Consider the following 18,194-nt stretch of genomic DNA (forward strand, 5'->3'; position numbering starts at 1 on the left):
AACTCCCTCCGACTGAAACACTTCAACTTTCCCGATGGCACCGCGACTTTATGGCGTGATGTTTCACACAACCGTACCCGTATCTGTGTTTGTTCACATCTGCGTCGGGCTGTTTTTGACACCCTCCTCGTATTCTACCATCCAGGCATAAATGCTACGCAACCCCCGATTCCTGAACGCTATATCTGGCCACGCATACACCCTAATATTCGTGACTGAGTTCGCACTTGCACTGCCTGTCAGCGTATTAGGGTACAATGGCACACCAAGCCTCCATGGGAAAAATTGTCTTTGCCTGATGCACGTTTGGCACTCATTTGGACATTGCCGGGTCTTTTCCTCTATGCCGGGAATATGCGTGTTCGCTAACGCATATTGACAGGTATAGGTGGCCTGAAGCAGCTCCAGTGTCTGGCATCAAAGCAGAAACAGTTGCATCGTACCTTTCTTGCTACCTTAATTAGCCGTTGTACGGTGACTACTGATTGAAGGCAGGCAGTCTGGGTCAGCGCTTGTTACCTCCATCACATCTTTAGTTTATCTATTTATTTTTATTTTGCAATATTTCCGAGTCGTTTGAATCCAAGCAGTAGTGCACACATATAAAATACATCAAAAGGACGCCTCAACAAAGAATTACACAACCGTAAACGAAACATCAAGACATACAACAGTAAATTCAAATACAACGATGTGAGGACACCTTTGTGCAAGTATTTCTCTCCGTTTGGTTGTAACTTCTACGCTGGGACTATTCACAACTTCCTCGTGTAGTTTGTTCGAGGTGCTTATGGTTCTAGGAAAAAAAAACTTAATGTATCGTTTGAACGACTGTATTGCTGGATCATTTTCCTGTTATGAAAATGATCACTTGTGCGCAGTGTGTTGAGCCTAATATAATGATGATTGTTAATTTGTATTGAATTGTTATATATCCACTACAAGTATTTTAATGTGCTTTCGGCAAGTCTCGATTTAAGTGTAATTAGACCAGTTTAATTCATCATACCAGTCACACTATAGTGCGTTTGTAGTTGTTAAAGGTAAATCGGACCGCATATCTTTTATTTTATCAAGTTTTACAAAATATTTTTGTCTGTAAGGGTCCATAGGCATTAGGCATACTCTAGGCATTGCCGGGCGAGTGGTTTATACGCGGCTAGATGGACATCTCTACTGGGTTGTACGCGCATTCACACGACTGGCTGTCATTGAAGAGAGACTCGATCGTCGTCTAAAATCAGTACTTGCCTCACAGCCTCACGCCGAAGATTGAATATCACACATCCCCATCGTGCTTATGGGCCTTCTTTCAACACTTTGGCCAGAACTTGCCTGTTTTGTAGCTGATATAATTAAGAGCTGCACACTCCCTTTGTCTGGTGTCCTCGTAATCCCAGTTACTATGCAGGGTGTTTCGAATCTATTTTCCGTTCAGCGTCAATGCATCTTCATGAAAAAGTTGTGCCCATCAATGGCTTCAGCTCACACTAAGAACGATGTTTGTCGGCTGGCAAACCTACAGACACCTTCACACGTTTTAAGGGCGAAGCTCCTCTTAGCGTGACCTTGTCCTGCGTCAGGCGTATAGACAAGAAAAAAAGAAGGCAGTTTCTTCCAAACAGTATAATAGACGGCGCTGTCTTATAGAAGTACATACAAACTGCACTTGAGTGAAGATATTCTAGATAGCACTGTACAGCTACTTTCCAATTGGCTGCTGCTTGGGTTGTGCATGGGTGCACGAAAAAGGAGTGCCTCTGTCAGTCTCCTGAATTGTCGCCGAACGTAGGCGATCGTTGGTGGTGTACGTACAAAGCAGAGCAGCGGGCACTGAGCGCTGCGGCGGCTCGTGCTTGTCCCCTCGTTGGTGGGGCATGGACGAAGTGGAGTGGAGCTCCTCGGTGGCTTGTGCTTATCGCCAGACAGATGAATACGCTGACACACAAAGAGACAGACAGACTTATGGACGTACACACGGACGGACGCATGAACGCATGCATAGACGGATGGACACACGAACGGATGGACGCACGCATGAATGAACCGACAGACGGACGGACGGATGGACAGACAGACAGACAGACAGACAGACAGACAGACAGACAGACCAACGGGCAGACGGATAGACGCTTCGCCCCACTCATCATCAATCACTCCGTATATATGCTGTGGATTTTTCCGTTCGTGCTGAGGCATCTTTCCTGGTCTTTAGCCTCGCCCTGATGGTCCTTTCTCAGTCATCAAGCCTTCTGAACTTCATTTTACAATCCTTCGTAACGGGCACGCAGACACAGCCAGCATTGAACAGATCAAGCCATTCTGCAAGCTCCGTGCGATCATTTCTTTCAAGTGCCCATGGCCACTTGTCTACATGGAGGCAGGGGTGCATCTTTGGCATACTTCTTCTTCTGCACGACACGCTTGTGACATAAACTGGTAGTGGCTAGCCTGTTGAGAAAAAAGAAGTGGTAGTTGGAACGATAACGGAGATGCAATAATAAACCCCGCTTTGTTTCCGGAACAATAGTTTGGAGGACTACACTGGAAAGCGAGAGTAAAGTTGACAAACTTATGGCGAATTTCATTGGGAGAACAGGATTAAAGGGGCAGGGCAGTGAGGAGTGGGGGGCAGAGAACTGAGAGCAGGGCCACTGAACCTGCCAATGGAATGCACCGCGCTCCCGGAGGGCAGGTGAGAAGGTGACAAGTAGGGAAATCATGTGACTGAAACATTCTATGCCCTGGCATATTCTCTGTAGGGCAGTAGCAAAATACATGTGAAATCGGTCAGCCACATATTCTTCAATATGCTAATACCTAGAATGTTGGTGAAACGACCAATTCAGCAGACGTCCAGCTGTCATCGTAGCCATCCGTACTAAACAGCGGTGTCAAACTAGACAAGGTTACTACCATTGCCGCTGCGCTCGCCGGCTAAAGAAAAATTGGGAGACTTTGACGTTCAAAGGCCACGTGACTCGTCGTACTGCGCCTACTGCGCTTTTCAGGCGCGAGGACTACAAACTGGTCCTGGCTGCATTTGGCGCAGCAAAAGCCTTCTCGCTTTACCAATGAATGACAGTGCTCCTGCACCTGTTCGACCACGGAAAAACTGCCGCTCCGAAGAGAACACTGTCAGCGTGCTTTTGAGTGTTCCTGCTCTCTCAATTGAATTCGTCATTAGCCATGAATATGGGCACCTAAACATTAGTGAGATGGTTGCTTACATGGATGCATTCGTAGACATCAGCAATCCTTTCACCCTCATCGACGCTATCAACCCTGCTTATATGAATCCCCAACCACATTCGGACTTCAATCTGAACATTCTGATGCACAAGGAAGTACAGCTCGAAAACCTATTACAGCATTTCAAAGATTTATTTTCGTCATCTTCAAGAGTTTAATAGACCCCAGTTAGAAAACATCGCATTCATAACAGACCAATGTACCCGATCAATATGTCAGAGCCCATTTGTAGTTTTGGCGCGACAACGAGAAGCCGTGAAGAAAAGAGTGGAGGATACCATACGCGACCACATATTTGAGCCGTCAAAGTGTCTCAGTGTGCGTCTCCTGTGATGGTGTTAAAGAAGGAAGGAATGCCAGGTTTTGGTGTCAACTATACTATCACCTATATAGGGCAGCGATGGCGTAGTGGTTAGAGCATCCGCCTCGCATGCAAAAGGTCCGTGGTTCAAATCCCGGTGCCACGCAGTTCCCAACCGGATAAAAAAAATCTGCGTGGTGATGGAAATGCATTACGAGGCCTGGGGTGCGGCCTCACCGGCAACCACCGCCGGGAACGCACTCCCTCACCAGAGAAGGATTGGCCACCCTGGTGCAGTATCTGGCCACTACCTCCCACATGCATACGTCAAATAACTCACGGCCCTCAGTCCCCAGCAGCTGCGAAGCAACTGACCACGGCGGCGGTCAGATCTGCAACGCAGCAGAGGGTGCTAAGAATCTCTGAATCCGGGCAGGCCGCCATTGGAACCTGAACTTGGCAACGTTTAACGCTAGAACCTTATCTAGTGAAGGAAGTCTAGCTGTACTATATAGGAAAAAATCGGATGTATGCACTAAGGGACAAAGAAGGCAAAACAACTAACCAATATGGATAGGATAGTTAAAATAGCGGAGGAGTTTTACAGAGATCTGTACAGTAGCCGAGACAACCACGACCTTAATACTATAAGAACTAGCAGTAACCCAGATGACACCCAATCAGTAATTACAGAAGAAGTCAGAAAAGCTTTGGAGCGCATGCAAAGAGGCAAAGCTGCTGGTGAGGATCAGGCAACATCAGATCTGCTTAAAAATGGAGGACAGATTGTGTTAGAAAAACTAGCCACCCTGTTTACGAGGTGTCTCCTGACGGGAAGAGTACCAGAGTCTTGGAAGAACGCTAACATCATCTTAATACATAAGAAAGGACATGACAAGGACTTGAATAATTACAGGCCGATTAGCTTGCTCTCTGTAGTATACAAGCAATTTACAAAAGTAATTGCTAACAGAGTAAAGAAAACATTAGAATTCAATCAACCAAAGGAACAAGCAGGATTTCGAACAGGCGACTCAACAATCGACCACATTCATACTATCAATCAGGTAATAGAGAAATGCTAAGAATATAACCAACCACTATACATAGCCTTCATAGATTACGAGAAGGCGTTTGATTCAGTAGAATTATCAGCCGTCATGCAGACACTGCGGAATCAGGGCGTCGATGAAGTATATATAAACATCCTGTAAGAAATCTACAGGGGATCAACTGCTACCATAGTGCTTCATAAAGAAAGCAACAGAATACCAATCAAGAAGGGTGTAAGGCAGGGGGACACAATCTCCCCAATGCTATTTACCGCGTGCTTACAGGAGGTTTTCAGAAGCCTAGAATGGGAACAGTTAGGGATAAGAGTTAATGGAGAATACCTTAGTAACCTGCGCTTCGCCGATGATATTGCATTGCTGAGTAACTCAGGGGACAAATTGCAACTCATGATTACGGAGTTAGACAAGGAGAGCAGAAAGGTGGGTCTTAAAATTAATCTGCAGAAAACGAAAGTAATGTACAACAACCTCGGAAAGGAGCAGCGCTTCGAGATAGGTAATAGTGCACTTGAAGTTGTAAAAGACTATGTCTACTTTGGGCAGGTAATAACCGAAGAGCCTAACCACTAGATTGAAGTAACTAGAAGAGTAAGAATGGGGTGGAGCACATTCGGCAAGCACTCTCAAATTATGACAGGTAGATTGCCACTATCCCTCAAGAGAAAGGTATATAACAGCTGTATCTTGCCGGTACTTAGCTGCGGAGCAGCAACCTGAAGACTTACAAAGAGGGTTCAGCTTAAATTGAGGAGGACGCAGCGAGCAATGGAAAGAAAAATGGTAGGTGTAACCTTAAGAGACATGAAGAGGGCAGAGTGGAATATGCAACAAACGGGGGTTAAGGATATCATAGCTGAAATGAAGAAGAAGAAATGGAAAGGGGCCAGTCATGTAGCGCGTAGACAGGATAACCGCTGGTCGTTAAGGGTAACTAACTGGATTCCCAGAGAAAGAAAGCGGGTTAGGGAGAGACAGAAGGTTAGGTGGGCAGATGTGATTAAGAAGTTTGCGGGTATAAAGTGGCAGCAGCAAGCACAGGACCGGGTTAACTGGCGGAACATGAGAGAGGCCTTTGTCCTGCAGTGTACGTAGTCAGGCTGGTGGTGATGATGATGATACTATCACCTGAACAAGATCAAAAAGAAGGTCGTGCATCTTTTCTGATGTGTAGATGACGCTGTTAATCGGTTCGACAACGTGTAGTTTTCATTGGTGGTCCTCACGATCAGCTACCGGCCAATGGAAGTCGACGAGAGGGACAAAAAACATACCGTTTTTGTAACACCTAACGGCCAAAATTGACTTCAAAGTCTTGCCCCCTCAGCGCCTGTGACTTTTTCAGCGTGTCATGGATACAGTACTGGCCGCTTGAAGTAGCGGACTTACGTGGTGTACTTGGAGACGTCGTTGTGTAATCTTCAAACTTAGGCGAACACCTGCGGTGCCTTCAAGCTGTACTCCAACAATATTAAAACCCTTGGACTCAGTCTCCAGCCAAAAAAGAGCTGCTTTGCGAACGAGGAACTTTTGTTCTTGGGCCACGTGATTTGCGAATCTGGAGTTCGCCCCAACCCACGCAAAACAATTGTCATAGCTGGCATCTTTCCGCTTACCGAAAAGAAGGCTGAACGCCCCGCCATGGTGCCCTGGTGGCTGAGGTTCTCGGCTGCTGACCCGCAAGTCACGAGATTAAATCTTATCTGCGGCGGTTGTATTTCTGATAGAAGCGAAAATTATGTAGGCCTGTGTGTTTCAATTTTGGTCCACGTTGAAGACCCCCAGGTGGTGGAAATTTCTGGAGCCCTCTACTACGGCATCCCTCATAATCATTTGGTGGTTTGGGGACGTTAAACCCCACATATCAATTAAAGAAGGCCAAAAACCAATTTCTCAGCTCATGCGCCTAATACAACTTCTTCTACAAGTATATTTCACGGATCGCTGAGTCACTAATACCGGTGTCACACTGGCACCAATAATCGCGATCAGGGCAATCCGGATAAGTTCTCTTGATCGCGATCATTTTTATCACCACTGCTGCACGGCCCAAGCTATGCCGGTTTGAGCTAGGGTCAGATGAAATGCCCCAGGTGGCAAGTGCGTGCCGTAAAACATGCCACTGACAAAACCCGACGTACGGTATGTCTATAGAGCCGGTTATCAGCAATGTTATTCGTGCAAGAACTGCTCGAACGTCAAGAAATTTGCATGCCACCACAATAGTTTATAAATCCATCAGTCAATCAAATTTTCCTAGCACTTACCTGTATTACTGTGTGAGATTCTTAACCTTCGCTTTTATCTCAGATGGCCCCCGCTCGTAGCCGTGTAGTCGCCGCGAAGCGCCAATTTCGTTGTACGCGCCAGTGTTTCACTTCTGGCGCCTCAAGTCTGTTCCAGTCGCTCCTGCTAATGGTCAATTACTGTAAAGATCTCTTCATTCGACCACAATGTGCGCTTACGTTGCGGCGTAGCCGAAGGGCTTGCGACACTCATAATCAATTTGCTTCTAGGTGCTCCAACAGCTCCGACTGAGCGAGAGTTAAACTAAGCGCTGAAGGCAAAGGTCGACTACTTGTCTGCATGCTTGCCGTCTGCTTCTCCCATAACTACATGCGGTCGATGTGAATCCTAAAATATGCAATACTTCAGATATTTTTTCAATGTAAACAGTTTATAAATATCTGTTTCATAAACATCTATCTGTTTTAAAGCGTTTTTATTGAACTATGCTCGATTTTCTTGTTTTTTGTGCTTTCAACAAGCTCAGCTAGGGGGTGCAGACGGCAGCTAAATCGCAATTGCTCAGGCAGATCGCGATGCGCTGATTGCGATAGTCTTGATCCCGATCTCGCCTGATCTTGATTAAAAGAGACCGTGTAGCAGCACCTAATCTTGATCGTGGTTAATCCGGTTTGACATTGATCGCTATTAAATGTGCCCGTGTGGCACCGGTATAACTCGCCTCAATGGCGTGCTATTCAAGTGAAGAACGGTGCAAGTCGGAGCGTTTTGAGAATCGAAACGCATCTGCAGACACATCAAATACTTGCGCCGAGGAATACGGTGAGAGGGAAATTCATAATCACGCAAGCACCATAGGGCTAGAGCCCTTCCCGAGTCGATTTGCTGAAACAAAATAATCGTCGTAGCTACCAACTTTATCAACTCCTATGCCGACACAAAGGCAGCGCTGCCGAAGCAGCCAAGTTCTTCGTTGAGGACATGGTTCTGGTGATTGCGCCCCAATGAATCTCGTCAACGAAAGAGGTACGACCTTTACAGCGGACTTGAGAAGATCTTCTAACAGAGCAAGAAAAGCTATCACCGGACAACTGCCTTCTACCCGCAGAGAAATGGTCTCACCGAACGCCTAAACATTGTGCATTTTTCATTACAGCGCGAGATCAGCAAAGACAACAGACGAATGATACACTGGCGAGTGCTTTGTCTTCCGTTTATTCTATCTTCGTCGATCTCGCGCTTTAACCAAAAAGTCACAGCTTTGTCGCAAGGGCGAAGCAATGAACGCGATAGGAACAAATTGCAAGGTTACGTGCAGAATGGAAAGCAGATCAAAACGTGCCCCTCGTTTCTCACCCACAAATGACGCATAAAGTGCCCTCACAGGCACAGGTGAACGCGAATAAGAGTCTCAGTTGTTTCTTTGCCGTGCACGAAGAGCGTGCGCTTTTCACAAACAGAGAGTGTGCAACTATTGCAGGGACCTTTGTGCACCCATCAACTACAACAGAATAGTTCCAATTAAAACCCAAGGCCAGCCAAGACGTACAATCGTGCATACCACGAGATTAGGGCGCAAGTGAGCGTTGCCCCCCCTCCTCTCCGCGGGGCAAAGTACGCGTAGGAGATGAGAGCGCGTGCCGCCGCGTCGTGACCTTGTGGACGCACGCTCATTGCGCCATCTTGCTGGTAATGGTGAAAACACGATAGTTCGCCCCGATATGCCTATCAGCAAGGGTAAGTGGTAGATATAGAAAGCTTGCCGTTTGAACATTAGAGGAAATGCTCCTCCATTGCTCCATGGTTAACACCTCGCTCTCACAATCCAGAGGTTCCAAGTTCGCTGCCGCGCACCAGAATCTTTTTTTCTGGATTATTTTTTTTTTACGTATACATATATATAGATACGTATACATATACAATGAGTGATGGCGACGCTGACGCTGGTGGCAAAATTAAGCCTAGAGTGTCCATATACTTGTCATAGCAATAAAATTCACCCCTACCAACTAGTCACTTTTTCAATACTAGTGTATAGATAAGACCATCACTGTTATGCTGGTCAGGTACGTCAACGTCGAACATACCAGATGTCATATCCTTCCATACATGACATCTTCATACAACACGGCAGTGTAACAAAGACGCAGAGGACGCTACACAAGTACGCCCTATGGAGGGAACCCGACCATTTCGCTCGACACCATGCTAACAAACGTCAACGACGTGGGAAGTGTCGACGTCACTGTCTACCGCACGCCGAATAGGCGCGACATCTCGCCCAACTACGCATAAAAAATTAGCAGATGACCGACAGCCGTCGTTACAATCTTCGATGACACTTCGTGGAATACCACCCTGGCGACCATATTTACGTTTGGACACCGAAACGCCGATGTTAACTCAGTGAAAAACTGCGGCAATACTGCGGGCCATACAAGGGGCTTCAACGTCTCCACACTATATAGCCTGCTACGAGGTCATCCCGGACAGATCTACGAACTCGCAGTGGCACCACGCACGACCTTAAGTTGTCCGTATCATGCACCTTCACCTGTTTTATACTCGTTAGCGAACTTCAGGACTGTAGTTCTGGTATTATTATTGTCCTGTATTTGTGTGTAAACTTGCTTTTTCGACCTGTATGTTCAGTTTGAAGCATCGATATGAGGCTTATTTTTATAGGGAGGCATTGCCACGTAGGGTTCAAGTCGAAATTAGGATGTATTCGTCTTTAATCCACAAAAACCCTTATCTCTACATGAAGCAGCCCTAGCTTCAATGATTAGGAAGCCTAGTGATTGTGTGAGCTCATTCCGCTATATGATTACACGCAGGACACGATTCATGAAAGTTATTCCATAATTTCCTGGAGACTAGGGATAAGCCTCCAGTATTCGATGCCACCTGTACAAATGCTGATGCAGTTCCATGCATATCAGTTTACTCGACGGCTGACGCTTTTCTCACCACTGTTAGTGTACAGCTTTTTGGCCAAAACCTTGGCCAATTGAAGAGCTTTGTCATGAACACGTCGACTACTGCCTTCTTAACAGTCATGACTACGTGACAGCACATAGTTCCTAATAGGCTGTAGTAGCCAATCCACAACTTTTTGTTTATAACGTTCAATTATTCAGTCATAATTATCAGTCTAAGATGACAAATACTCATCGAAATATTAAAAAGTCACTTGTCAATGCCAATGAGGCATATGTAGGCTGTTCAAATGACATTTAACTACACAGTTTACAGCAATGTTTTACACTCGAGGACAACTTTCTGGTAATGAAGCGAAAGCTACGGGGGGCGGAGCTATCAGCTTTGCGTTACTGCGCCAAATTAGTTCCCGGTGAACTGGATTTGATTTTAGTTTCAACTTGACAGATGCGCATTTTCTGGAGTTATTTCTTCTTGGCATGTGCTCCTTTGTTGATTGTGTTGAACAATTATCACCGAGCACGCAGGTATAGTAGCATTTCGTTCTCTACGCATCATTTGTTCCTATCAACAATTAAACCTACGGTTTCCGTTTGTCACCAGAAATCACGATTATCGTCTCGACTTTTGTGTCATTTTCTGTCGTCTAGAAATGGCGCTAATACTTTTTTTCAATACTGCAGTTTTTAGGGTACGTTCTGATATGTAAACTCATCTAGAGCGGAAAACTGACGCGTGTAGCCTGTGCACATATCGCGGCCGGGGTATACCGAAAAGCAGATCGCAAGAGAAGATGGCACTGCTATCTCCAATTAAAATTTACACACTCACTTTTTCGGCTGATGAAAAAAGCACGCGAAATCTGAAAAATAGCACGTGACTATGCTTCCACACACAAAATGTTGGAGCGTAGTCTCGACTGGTGTCGATTTAATACGTCACAGTGATCCTGTTTTAGGATGCTGCTTCCCGGTTCACCCTGCAGTATAGTCTCAAATCATTTCTCAGCTTTCGCAGCCCTTCCTCATTTGCCGAAAAAAGCGAGTACGTTGTTCAAAATAATAGCTCAGTTAGATCTCATTTGAACGTGCCTACGAAAATCTCATTGGTGTTTCAATCCTTATGTGAGATTTGTCGAACGAGAAACATAAGCAGGACTAGTTCACCAAATTTAATAACAAAAATGTAGCAGTGCCTACTGCAGCATACTGGCAACTATATGCGCTAGGTGTGCTTTGTGCAACGACTTTCTTATTTTTAAAATCGTGGTGCGTGGTATTTGGGACACATTGTATAGACCGAGTGTCTCGGCTAACTTGGAACACGATTAAAAACAATTTGTTCTAGCAACAATATACCTGTTGTATATTAGCCGTGATTGTGTGTGCGTAAAACTTGTATATTTCATGACGTGGAACTAAACAGTAATTGAACTTTAATAAGATTATTTTATTTTTGCTTTAATTAGTAAAACAGTAATTTTAAGTTGTTCATCGTCTCGAGTACGATGCACCAAATAGCACAACCTTCGGACTTGAAAGGTTCTGTCCCTTTGAGGATTGTGACTTGTATAGTGACATCAGCCGCCACGGGATACCGCCACGTGCCCACGCGGCACTGGCTAAGATTACACACAACATCTTATTACGCCACCACACTTGCGATCCCACTCAACGTAAGGCATAGTGAAAGAAAAATATATACAATAAGGTGCTCGCAGTAAAGCCGCACGCTTACGAACGAACGTAGCTTCTTAGCCCCTGTCATGACGCATGTTATCGGCTCCTCCCCTTCTCTCTGAGCTAAGGTTTCAGTACGCTGGCTGGTAAAATTGCATAAAGTATCTATTAAGTGTGGGTCGAATCAATGTCACTCTGCTCGCACTTGACGAATTCTAAATAGACAGTTTCTCGGTAAACGAACTACCTTACAGAAGTCATTCAATATTTATTTGGAAAAGTATTACACCTACTGCCAAGTTTTCTTCTATAGAAATTCACTTTATTAAACATCAGTAGCATTTTACGTTTGACTATCAAGCTGTAAGCACTGCGAAATTATTATTAGAGATGTAGTGAACTGAGCAACAATAAAAAGAGCATTCCTTGAACTGCTCCTAAACTATTATTCTGAGTAAACAAAGGAGCTAAACATTTCTAAATTGGAAGCCAACTACTAAATTCGGGTGCGCCCTGTGTACCATCGGCTTTCTCGCTCATTTCACATCTCCTTCTGCGTGACTTTCATTCTGAATATCCTAAATTTTGCATCACTTTGTGTTCTATTGCAGCGAATGTCACGGTGGCTCCAAAGGCTTGAGTGAGGTATGAATTACTGCTGTTGATACTTCACGTTTCATGTTTTTGGTCCGTGCTGATTGCGTTACGCTCATCACGAGAAAATTGCAAAAAAAAAACAAAGCAGTAACTGCATTTAGTAATGGCATTTATTACATCATTTAACAGTGGAGCTGTTTAAGGTCACTGTAAGTCTGTGAGCAGCGAACGGCAAATGATTGCTTGTTCGATTGCTTACTTGTACCTATGTTGTTGTGGCTCGGACCCACTCCGCGCAATTGGCTGATGAGCCATCATGAATCAGCACGTGTTGTTTTAATCCTCTTCTTCATAATCTCCAGCTTTGTTCCTAAATTGCACTGGTTTTTCCGTCGAAGGGTGCAGTAAGAGCGATGTTTAAGAGCAGTACAGTGAAAGTGAAAGAGAGAAATAAATGTAGAGATAAACACTAGAGAACAATTGACTGCGCGTGCCTAGTAAAGACCGCGCATACCCGCGATCTGAAGGCGAGAGTCTTAAACACTTGGCTACCCAGGCAAGCTAGCATAGCTTTGTGTAGTACAGTACATCAACGGGGTAGAAAAGAGATGCGAGAGTAAGAAGGAGGAAGAAAGACAGGGTGGGGAGAGAGCAAATTTTATAGAAAGATAATGAATGCCAGAAAGAGAAACAGCTACAGAGAGAATCAAGAAAAGAGAGAAAAATTACGGACAGTGATTAAAAGACATAGGAAGAAAGGGTAAGCGAAAAATACATATAGACAAAGATAATCACGAAAAATAAAGATACAAATAGCGAGAAAGGAACAAAACACAATGACAGTGAGTGAGAACTTGAAATATGGAAGACGAAAAAGATGATACACAAATACAGAGGGAAGAAAGGGAAGGATGTAAATACCGGAAGAAGCAAAAGCATTTGTGAAACTTGGGAAAACAGTTCCAGCTACTACTTCCTTGGTGTCCATCAGCTCCTCTGTCCCTTTATAATGGTGCATCCACTGCAAGCCACGCTGATTTGTGTGTTCGTTTCTGTCTTAATGCGACTTTTCAAAAGTCATAAAGAATTTCACTAATCAAGAACGTGTTTTTAGGGGGGGGGGGGACTTCCAGTGCAGCTATAACGAAACCTTTTGCCAGAACCACAGACAATTTTATAGTGCAGAATAATGCAATGTTCGACCTGAAGTACCGGAACATACTAACACATTACATGGCTTTACTCACACTTTCGTTTGTAAAAAATGTGTCTTCTTTGATACGCCTATACAACTTTCCAGAGTAACACTAGTAGTCACATTATCTCTATATAGGCTGACGTACCGGTGTCTTACTTATTAGTGTCCACTTAATTCTAGTGAAACAGTCTGAAGCAATTCCGATGTGTCCAAATATTGGGGCGCTTCCTACAGCGAGAAGTGACAGCAGCTTTGTGTGGGTAAATCTCGATGCTGCCGACGTGACTCGCAAGTGAAAATGAGTGCAGTATGTGTTAAGAACGTAAATTCACAATAAACTTTTACTTTTCATCTGCGCGCATTATAAGGCCTAAAGTACACGCCGTGGAAAATTTAGGTACGTGCGCGGCACAACTGGGAATTCGTAATGCCGTCGGAGATAGCCTCGTAGTCCAGCAGGCCGACACGATGCAGTACCTTGTTGGGTCCGAAGCGGCGTGCAAGAAGTTTTCACTGACAGCACATCGACTTATCGGTGCCCAGACCCTAACGTTTTTGCCAAGTTGTTCATTCCGTGGGGCGTCGTCGAGACGTTTACTATTGGCCTCGGCAGAACAGCGCCGACAGCTGATCCGGGAGAGAATTCATGTTCGCCTGGCTAGTGCAGCAGCCAGCGCACAAGAACGAGCATGGGTGGTGAAGCGCGAGCAGCAACTGCGCACAGAAGATACAGCCGCCTTCCAAGCAGAATGCAAGCGACAAAGGCGACCAGAGGAAGCGCCGTTGCGGTAACAGCAGCGTCAACGTGGCAGTGGCCGGAACACGTTGCTGAGGCCGACGCCCGTTTTGAGAAGGAATTTATCGAGCGGCATTTTGGCTTCTTCATGTGACGTCTCAACCGCCTGTGGCTGAACGTATCAGCTTCGCTGGTTGGCGGAGGGCTTGGGCGCTGAATTTACCTTTGCAGGTTCGTCAAGTGAAGCTCCGCTTTAAGGTAACAACGGGAAGGCCTTTCCGGTGCGCTCAGTTTTGATAAGAGCTAATTCGGAGCATTTTAATTCAATAACTTGTCTTTTGGGGAGGGGGGGGGCTAACAATTGGTATCCCTTAAGTTGTCGTGGTGTGCAACCTTCTCATACAAACAACTGCTGTGAACATAGAAATTTGGAACATAATTAGTATTTTTTTTCTGAACGACGAGTACAGTATTTCAAGCCACTGACGGGGCTTTTGTAAAACCAGAGAATCAATCATCGTGGTTCACACGCTCTTGTATCCCTTGAGTTGTCGTGGTGTGCAACCTTCTCATACAAACAACTGCTGTGAACATAGAAATTTGGAACATAATTAGTATTTTTTTTTTTCTGAACGACGAGTACAGTATTTCAAGCCACTGACGGGGCTTTTGTAAAACCAGAGAATCAATCATCGGGGTTCACGCGCTCTTACATAGGTTATGGGCAAAAAATACGTATATATTGCCCACAATGCTCCAGGTTATGATTTGTTAATTCAGTAAAATTTCAATACCGTGTATTTTTATGATCAGCTTAGCCGTCTGCATGCTGTTGATCAAGATCTAGACGGATCGCAAAACAAATATGTTGAAGTGATATGCGGTCCTTTTGGACACCCAATTTCGCCACTATCGCCAATAATTTTGCCCACTTGCATTGTAAGTGTTGTTGCATGTAAAAAAAATAATTTGAGCACAGTTCATGATTGATATGCGGTGTTTAACGTCCCAAAACCACCATATGGTTATGAGGGACCCCGTAGTGGAGGACTCCTGAAATTTCGACCACCTGGGGTTGTTCAAAGTGCACCCAACTCTGACCACATGGGCCTACAGCATTTTCGCCTCCATCTAAACTGCAGCCACGCAACCAGAATTCGATCTCCCGACCTTTGGTTAAGCAGCCGAGTACCTTAGACCACCACGGCGGGGCGATTTGAAGACAGTTTGCATTTCATTCTGGAAATGAAGCACAGAATTTCAACTTGCTGGAACGTAATGCTCCAACGTGCGAATATAGTTCGCTACCGTCAAAGAAATTCTAAGATGGAAATTCAGCCCTTGTTCGTCAAATCAATAAAAAGTAGTACACGAAAAAATTCTCCATCAGTGATGTCCAGCCACATTTTCTTTCCCACTATTTCTTGGAAAAAGAATGCAGAGTGACATAATGGCTAAAATAATCGAACAAATATATTAGAATTATTTCATTTCAGCTGCCATCAGATGATCGAGCAACCGTGCGCCTTCTTTATCACCTAGAACGGAAGTGATGAACGCTAAGAGAAAAGAATGGAACTGACCTAGAAAAGTCCTGATGTTGGCACGAGTTTCAAAAGCGGTGGGGTTTCAAAATCGGGCAAAAAGAGCGTGGGCGCTGACCCAAAATGGTAAAGTGGCAGTTTGGCGATGTGGCCGTTTAGAGTGATGCTTGGCCCCAGCCATCTAAACTATTTTCTAGGACCGCGCCCGGCCCTCAAGCTTCGGCCACAGGATAGGTCGGAGATTAACGTGATGCATGGGTCCTCTCAGAACTCGGTTTTGCTCTTCAAAGGCCCCATATCAGCCCGCAAAGCCCATGTGACCATTACGCATGTGAGGTCGAAGTCAATCGGAACAGCGCAACTTACTAACTGTTATTTTTTATTTTATTTATTTATTTAGGTATACTGCAGACCTTCTCGGTCCAAGCAGGAGTGGTACATAGGATATACAAACAATGATGTCACGTACAGAAAGGCACCGACACAATCCAAGAAAAAAGTAGCCAAAACAACAGTGTCATAATGCAACGTTCAGAATCATGCTAAAAGGACAAACCAGTCAAAGGGAAAGAAACTGCTCACAATAAATCCCTATTTGTACATTTGCGTCTAATGTTCAAAACTCATAGTTTTAATCTTTTCAATAAAAGATTCTACGGTGTCAGAGTTCACAGCTATTAATGAAAGTTGATTCCAACATGCAATTGATGACGGAAAAACAGAGTTTTTGTGAATGTTGTTGTGACTTGTGGGCAGTCATAATGTCTTATTGTGGTTAGTTCTCGTGGAATGCCTGAAAGGCTCAAGAAGATAGTCTGATCTGGATTTCGTATATTTCCCATGATAAAGAAGATACGGGAATTTAAGTTTAGAATGTATTCTCCGTTCGGAAAGGCAATGAAGTTCGGCTCTTTTACGCAGATTAGTAACACTGGTATACCTGGAGTAATCGGAAAACACAATATGAACTGCTAAGTTTTGCACTCGCTCAATTTTACTAATGGGAAATTTATGATGTGGACTCCAAATTATATCGGCGTATTCTAGTGCTGGTCTAATCAAGGTCTTATAGGCGGTTAGCTTTACTGCAGGGGGAGTGTTACGGAGTTTTCTCTTTATGAAGCCCAATTTACCTTGCGCTTTCGAACAAATGGCAGTTATATGTGGATCCCAAAAAGGTTGGATGTTAATGTAACTCCCAAATATTTAACTTGATCGCTTTTAGTAATTACCAAATTGTCTATTGTATAAGCAAATTTGAGTGGTTTTTTTCTTATTCGTGAAAGTTATGGCTACGGTTTTGCGCGCGTTCAATGTCATTCCCCACTGGGAGCACCAGGCTTGAATTTTTGTTAATGAGTGATTAAGGTTAATCTGGTCCTCAGTTCGATTTACCCTTGTGTACACAACGCAGTCATCTGCGAAAAGCCTTATTTCAACGGGTGAGTCAATGACAATAGGAATGTCGTTGATGTAGATAAGGAACAAAATTGGTGCTAAGACTGATCCTTGTGGTACGCCCGAAAGGACGTTCAGGCTGTTTGACGTGTGGTTGTTCACAGCGACACAATGCTTGCGGTTGTGTAGATATGATGTTATCCATGTAATAATATTATCTTCAATACCAATTGCATGCATTTTAGTCATTAGATCAGGGTGGCGAACGACGTCAAATGCTTTTGCAAAATCTAAAAAAACGGCATCTATTCTTCCTCTTTCATTCAATGCATTCGCAATGTCGTTGGTAATCTCGGCTAGCTGCGTGACTCTCGATAAGCCAGATCGAAATCCATGTAGCCTATAGTAGAGTAGGTTGTTAGTTTCTAAATGTGTTGTAATGGCTTTAAAAATATATGCTCCAATATCTTGCAACACATGCTGGTTATTGAGACCAGGCGGTAGTTACTGGATTGTAGTTTAGAACCGGATTTATGTATTGGAATAATCTTTGCCATGCGCCAGTCATTAGGGATTGTCTGCGTAACTATTGAAGTGGTGTAGATTTTATGTAGATATCGGCTTATCCAGTCAGCATATTCATTAAGAAAGCTGTTCGAAATATTGTCTGGGCCTGGAGACTTCTTAGTGTCAAGGTTGCGGAGTAGGCACTGAACACCTTCTTCATTATTCTGCAATTCTGGCATAGGGTTAATTAAAAGATATAATGGTAAAAATGCTCCAGAGGACCCATGCGCGAAAACTGAGTGAAAGAAGGCATTTAGTTCATGGGCTATCTGGTCTGGTTGTGTGATATTTTTGTTGCACGATGTGAGCTGGGTAATATCAGAATGCTGCTTAGACAAGTAGCGCCAAAACTTTTTTGGCTCAGACTGCATGAATGATGTAAGCGTGTCAGAATGGAATCAAGACTTAGCGCTGCGAATTTGGTTGTTCAGTGCAGCGATAAGGCCTTGTAGTTGATCAGATTTTCCGGCCTTGCGTCGCCTTTTAATCTTCCTTTTTAAATGTATGATCTCCCGCGTCACCCATGGCTAATCCCGGTCAACGCGTTTTCTTTTTAAAGGCACGTGACGAGCTTCACAATCGCCCATGATATCTTTAAAGCATGTCCACAGTTCGTCCACGTTGTTGATTTTATCGAAAACAGGAAACGACGATTCTAAATGGGC

At 44.4% G+C, this 18,194-nt stretch overlaps 1 protein-coding gene across 1 annotated transcript in view; it reads left to right on the top strand.

Moving 5' to 3' along the window:
• LOC142776718 (uncharacterized) overlaps window positions 1–18,194 on the top strand; it is a 394,390-nt gene that overhangs the window by 361,116 nt on the left and 15,080 nt on the right. Inside the window, exon 9 of the mRNA XM_075880911.1 lies at window positions 12,101–12,134. Coding sequence (XP_075737026.1) covers window positions 12,101–12,129 — 29 coding nt within the window. The 3' untranslated portion in view covers window positions 12,130–12,134. The remainder of the gene's footprint in view (window positions 1–12,100; window positions 12,135–18,194) is intronic.

This window comes from Rhipicephalus microplus, chromosome X, assembly GCF_043290135.1.
Source record: "Rhipicephalus microplus isolate Deutch F79 chromosome X, USDA_Rmic, whole genome shotgun sequence".
Taxonomy (NCBI): domain Eukaryota; kingdom Metazoa; phylum Arthropoda; class Arachnida; order Ixodida; family Ixodidae; genus Rhipicephalus; species Rhipicephalus microplus.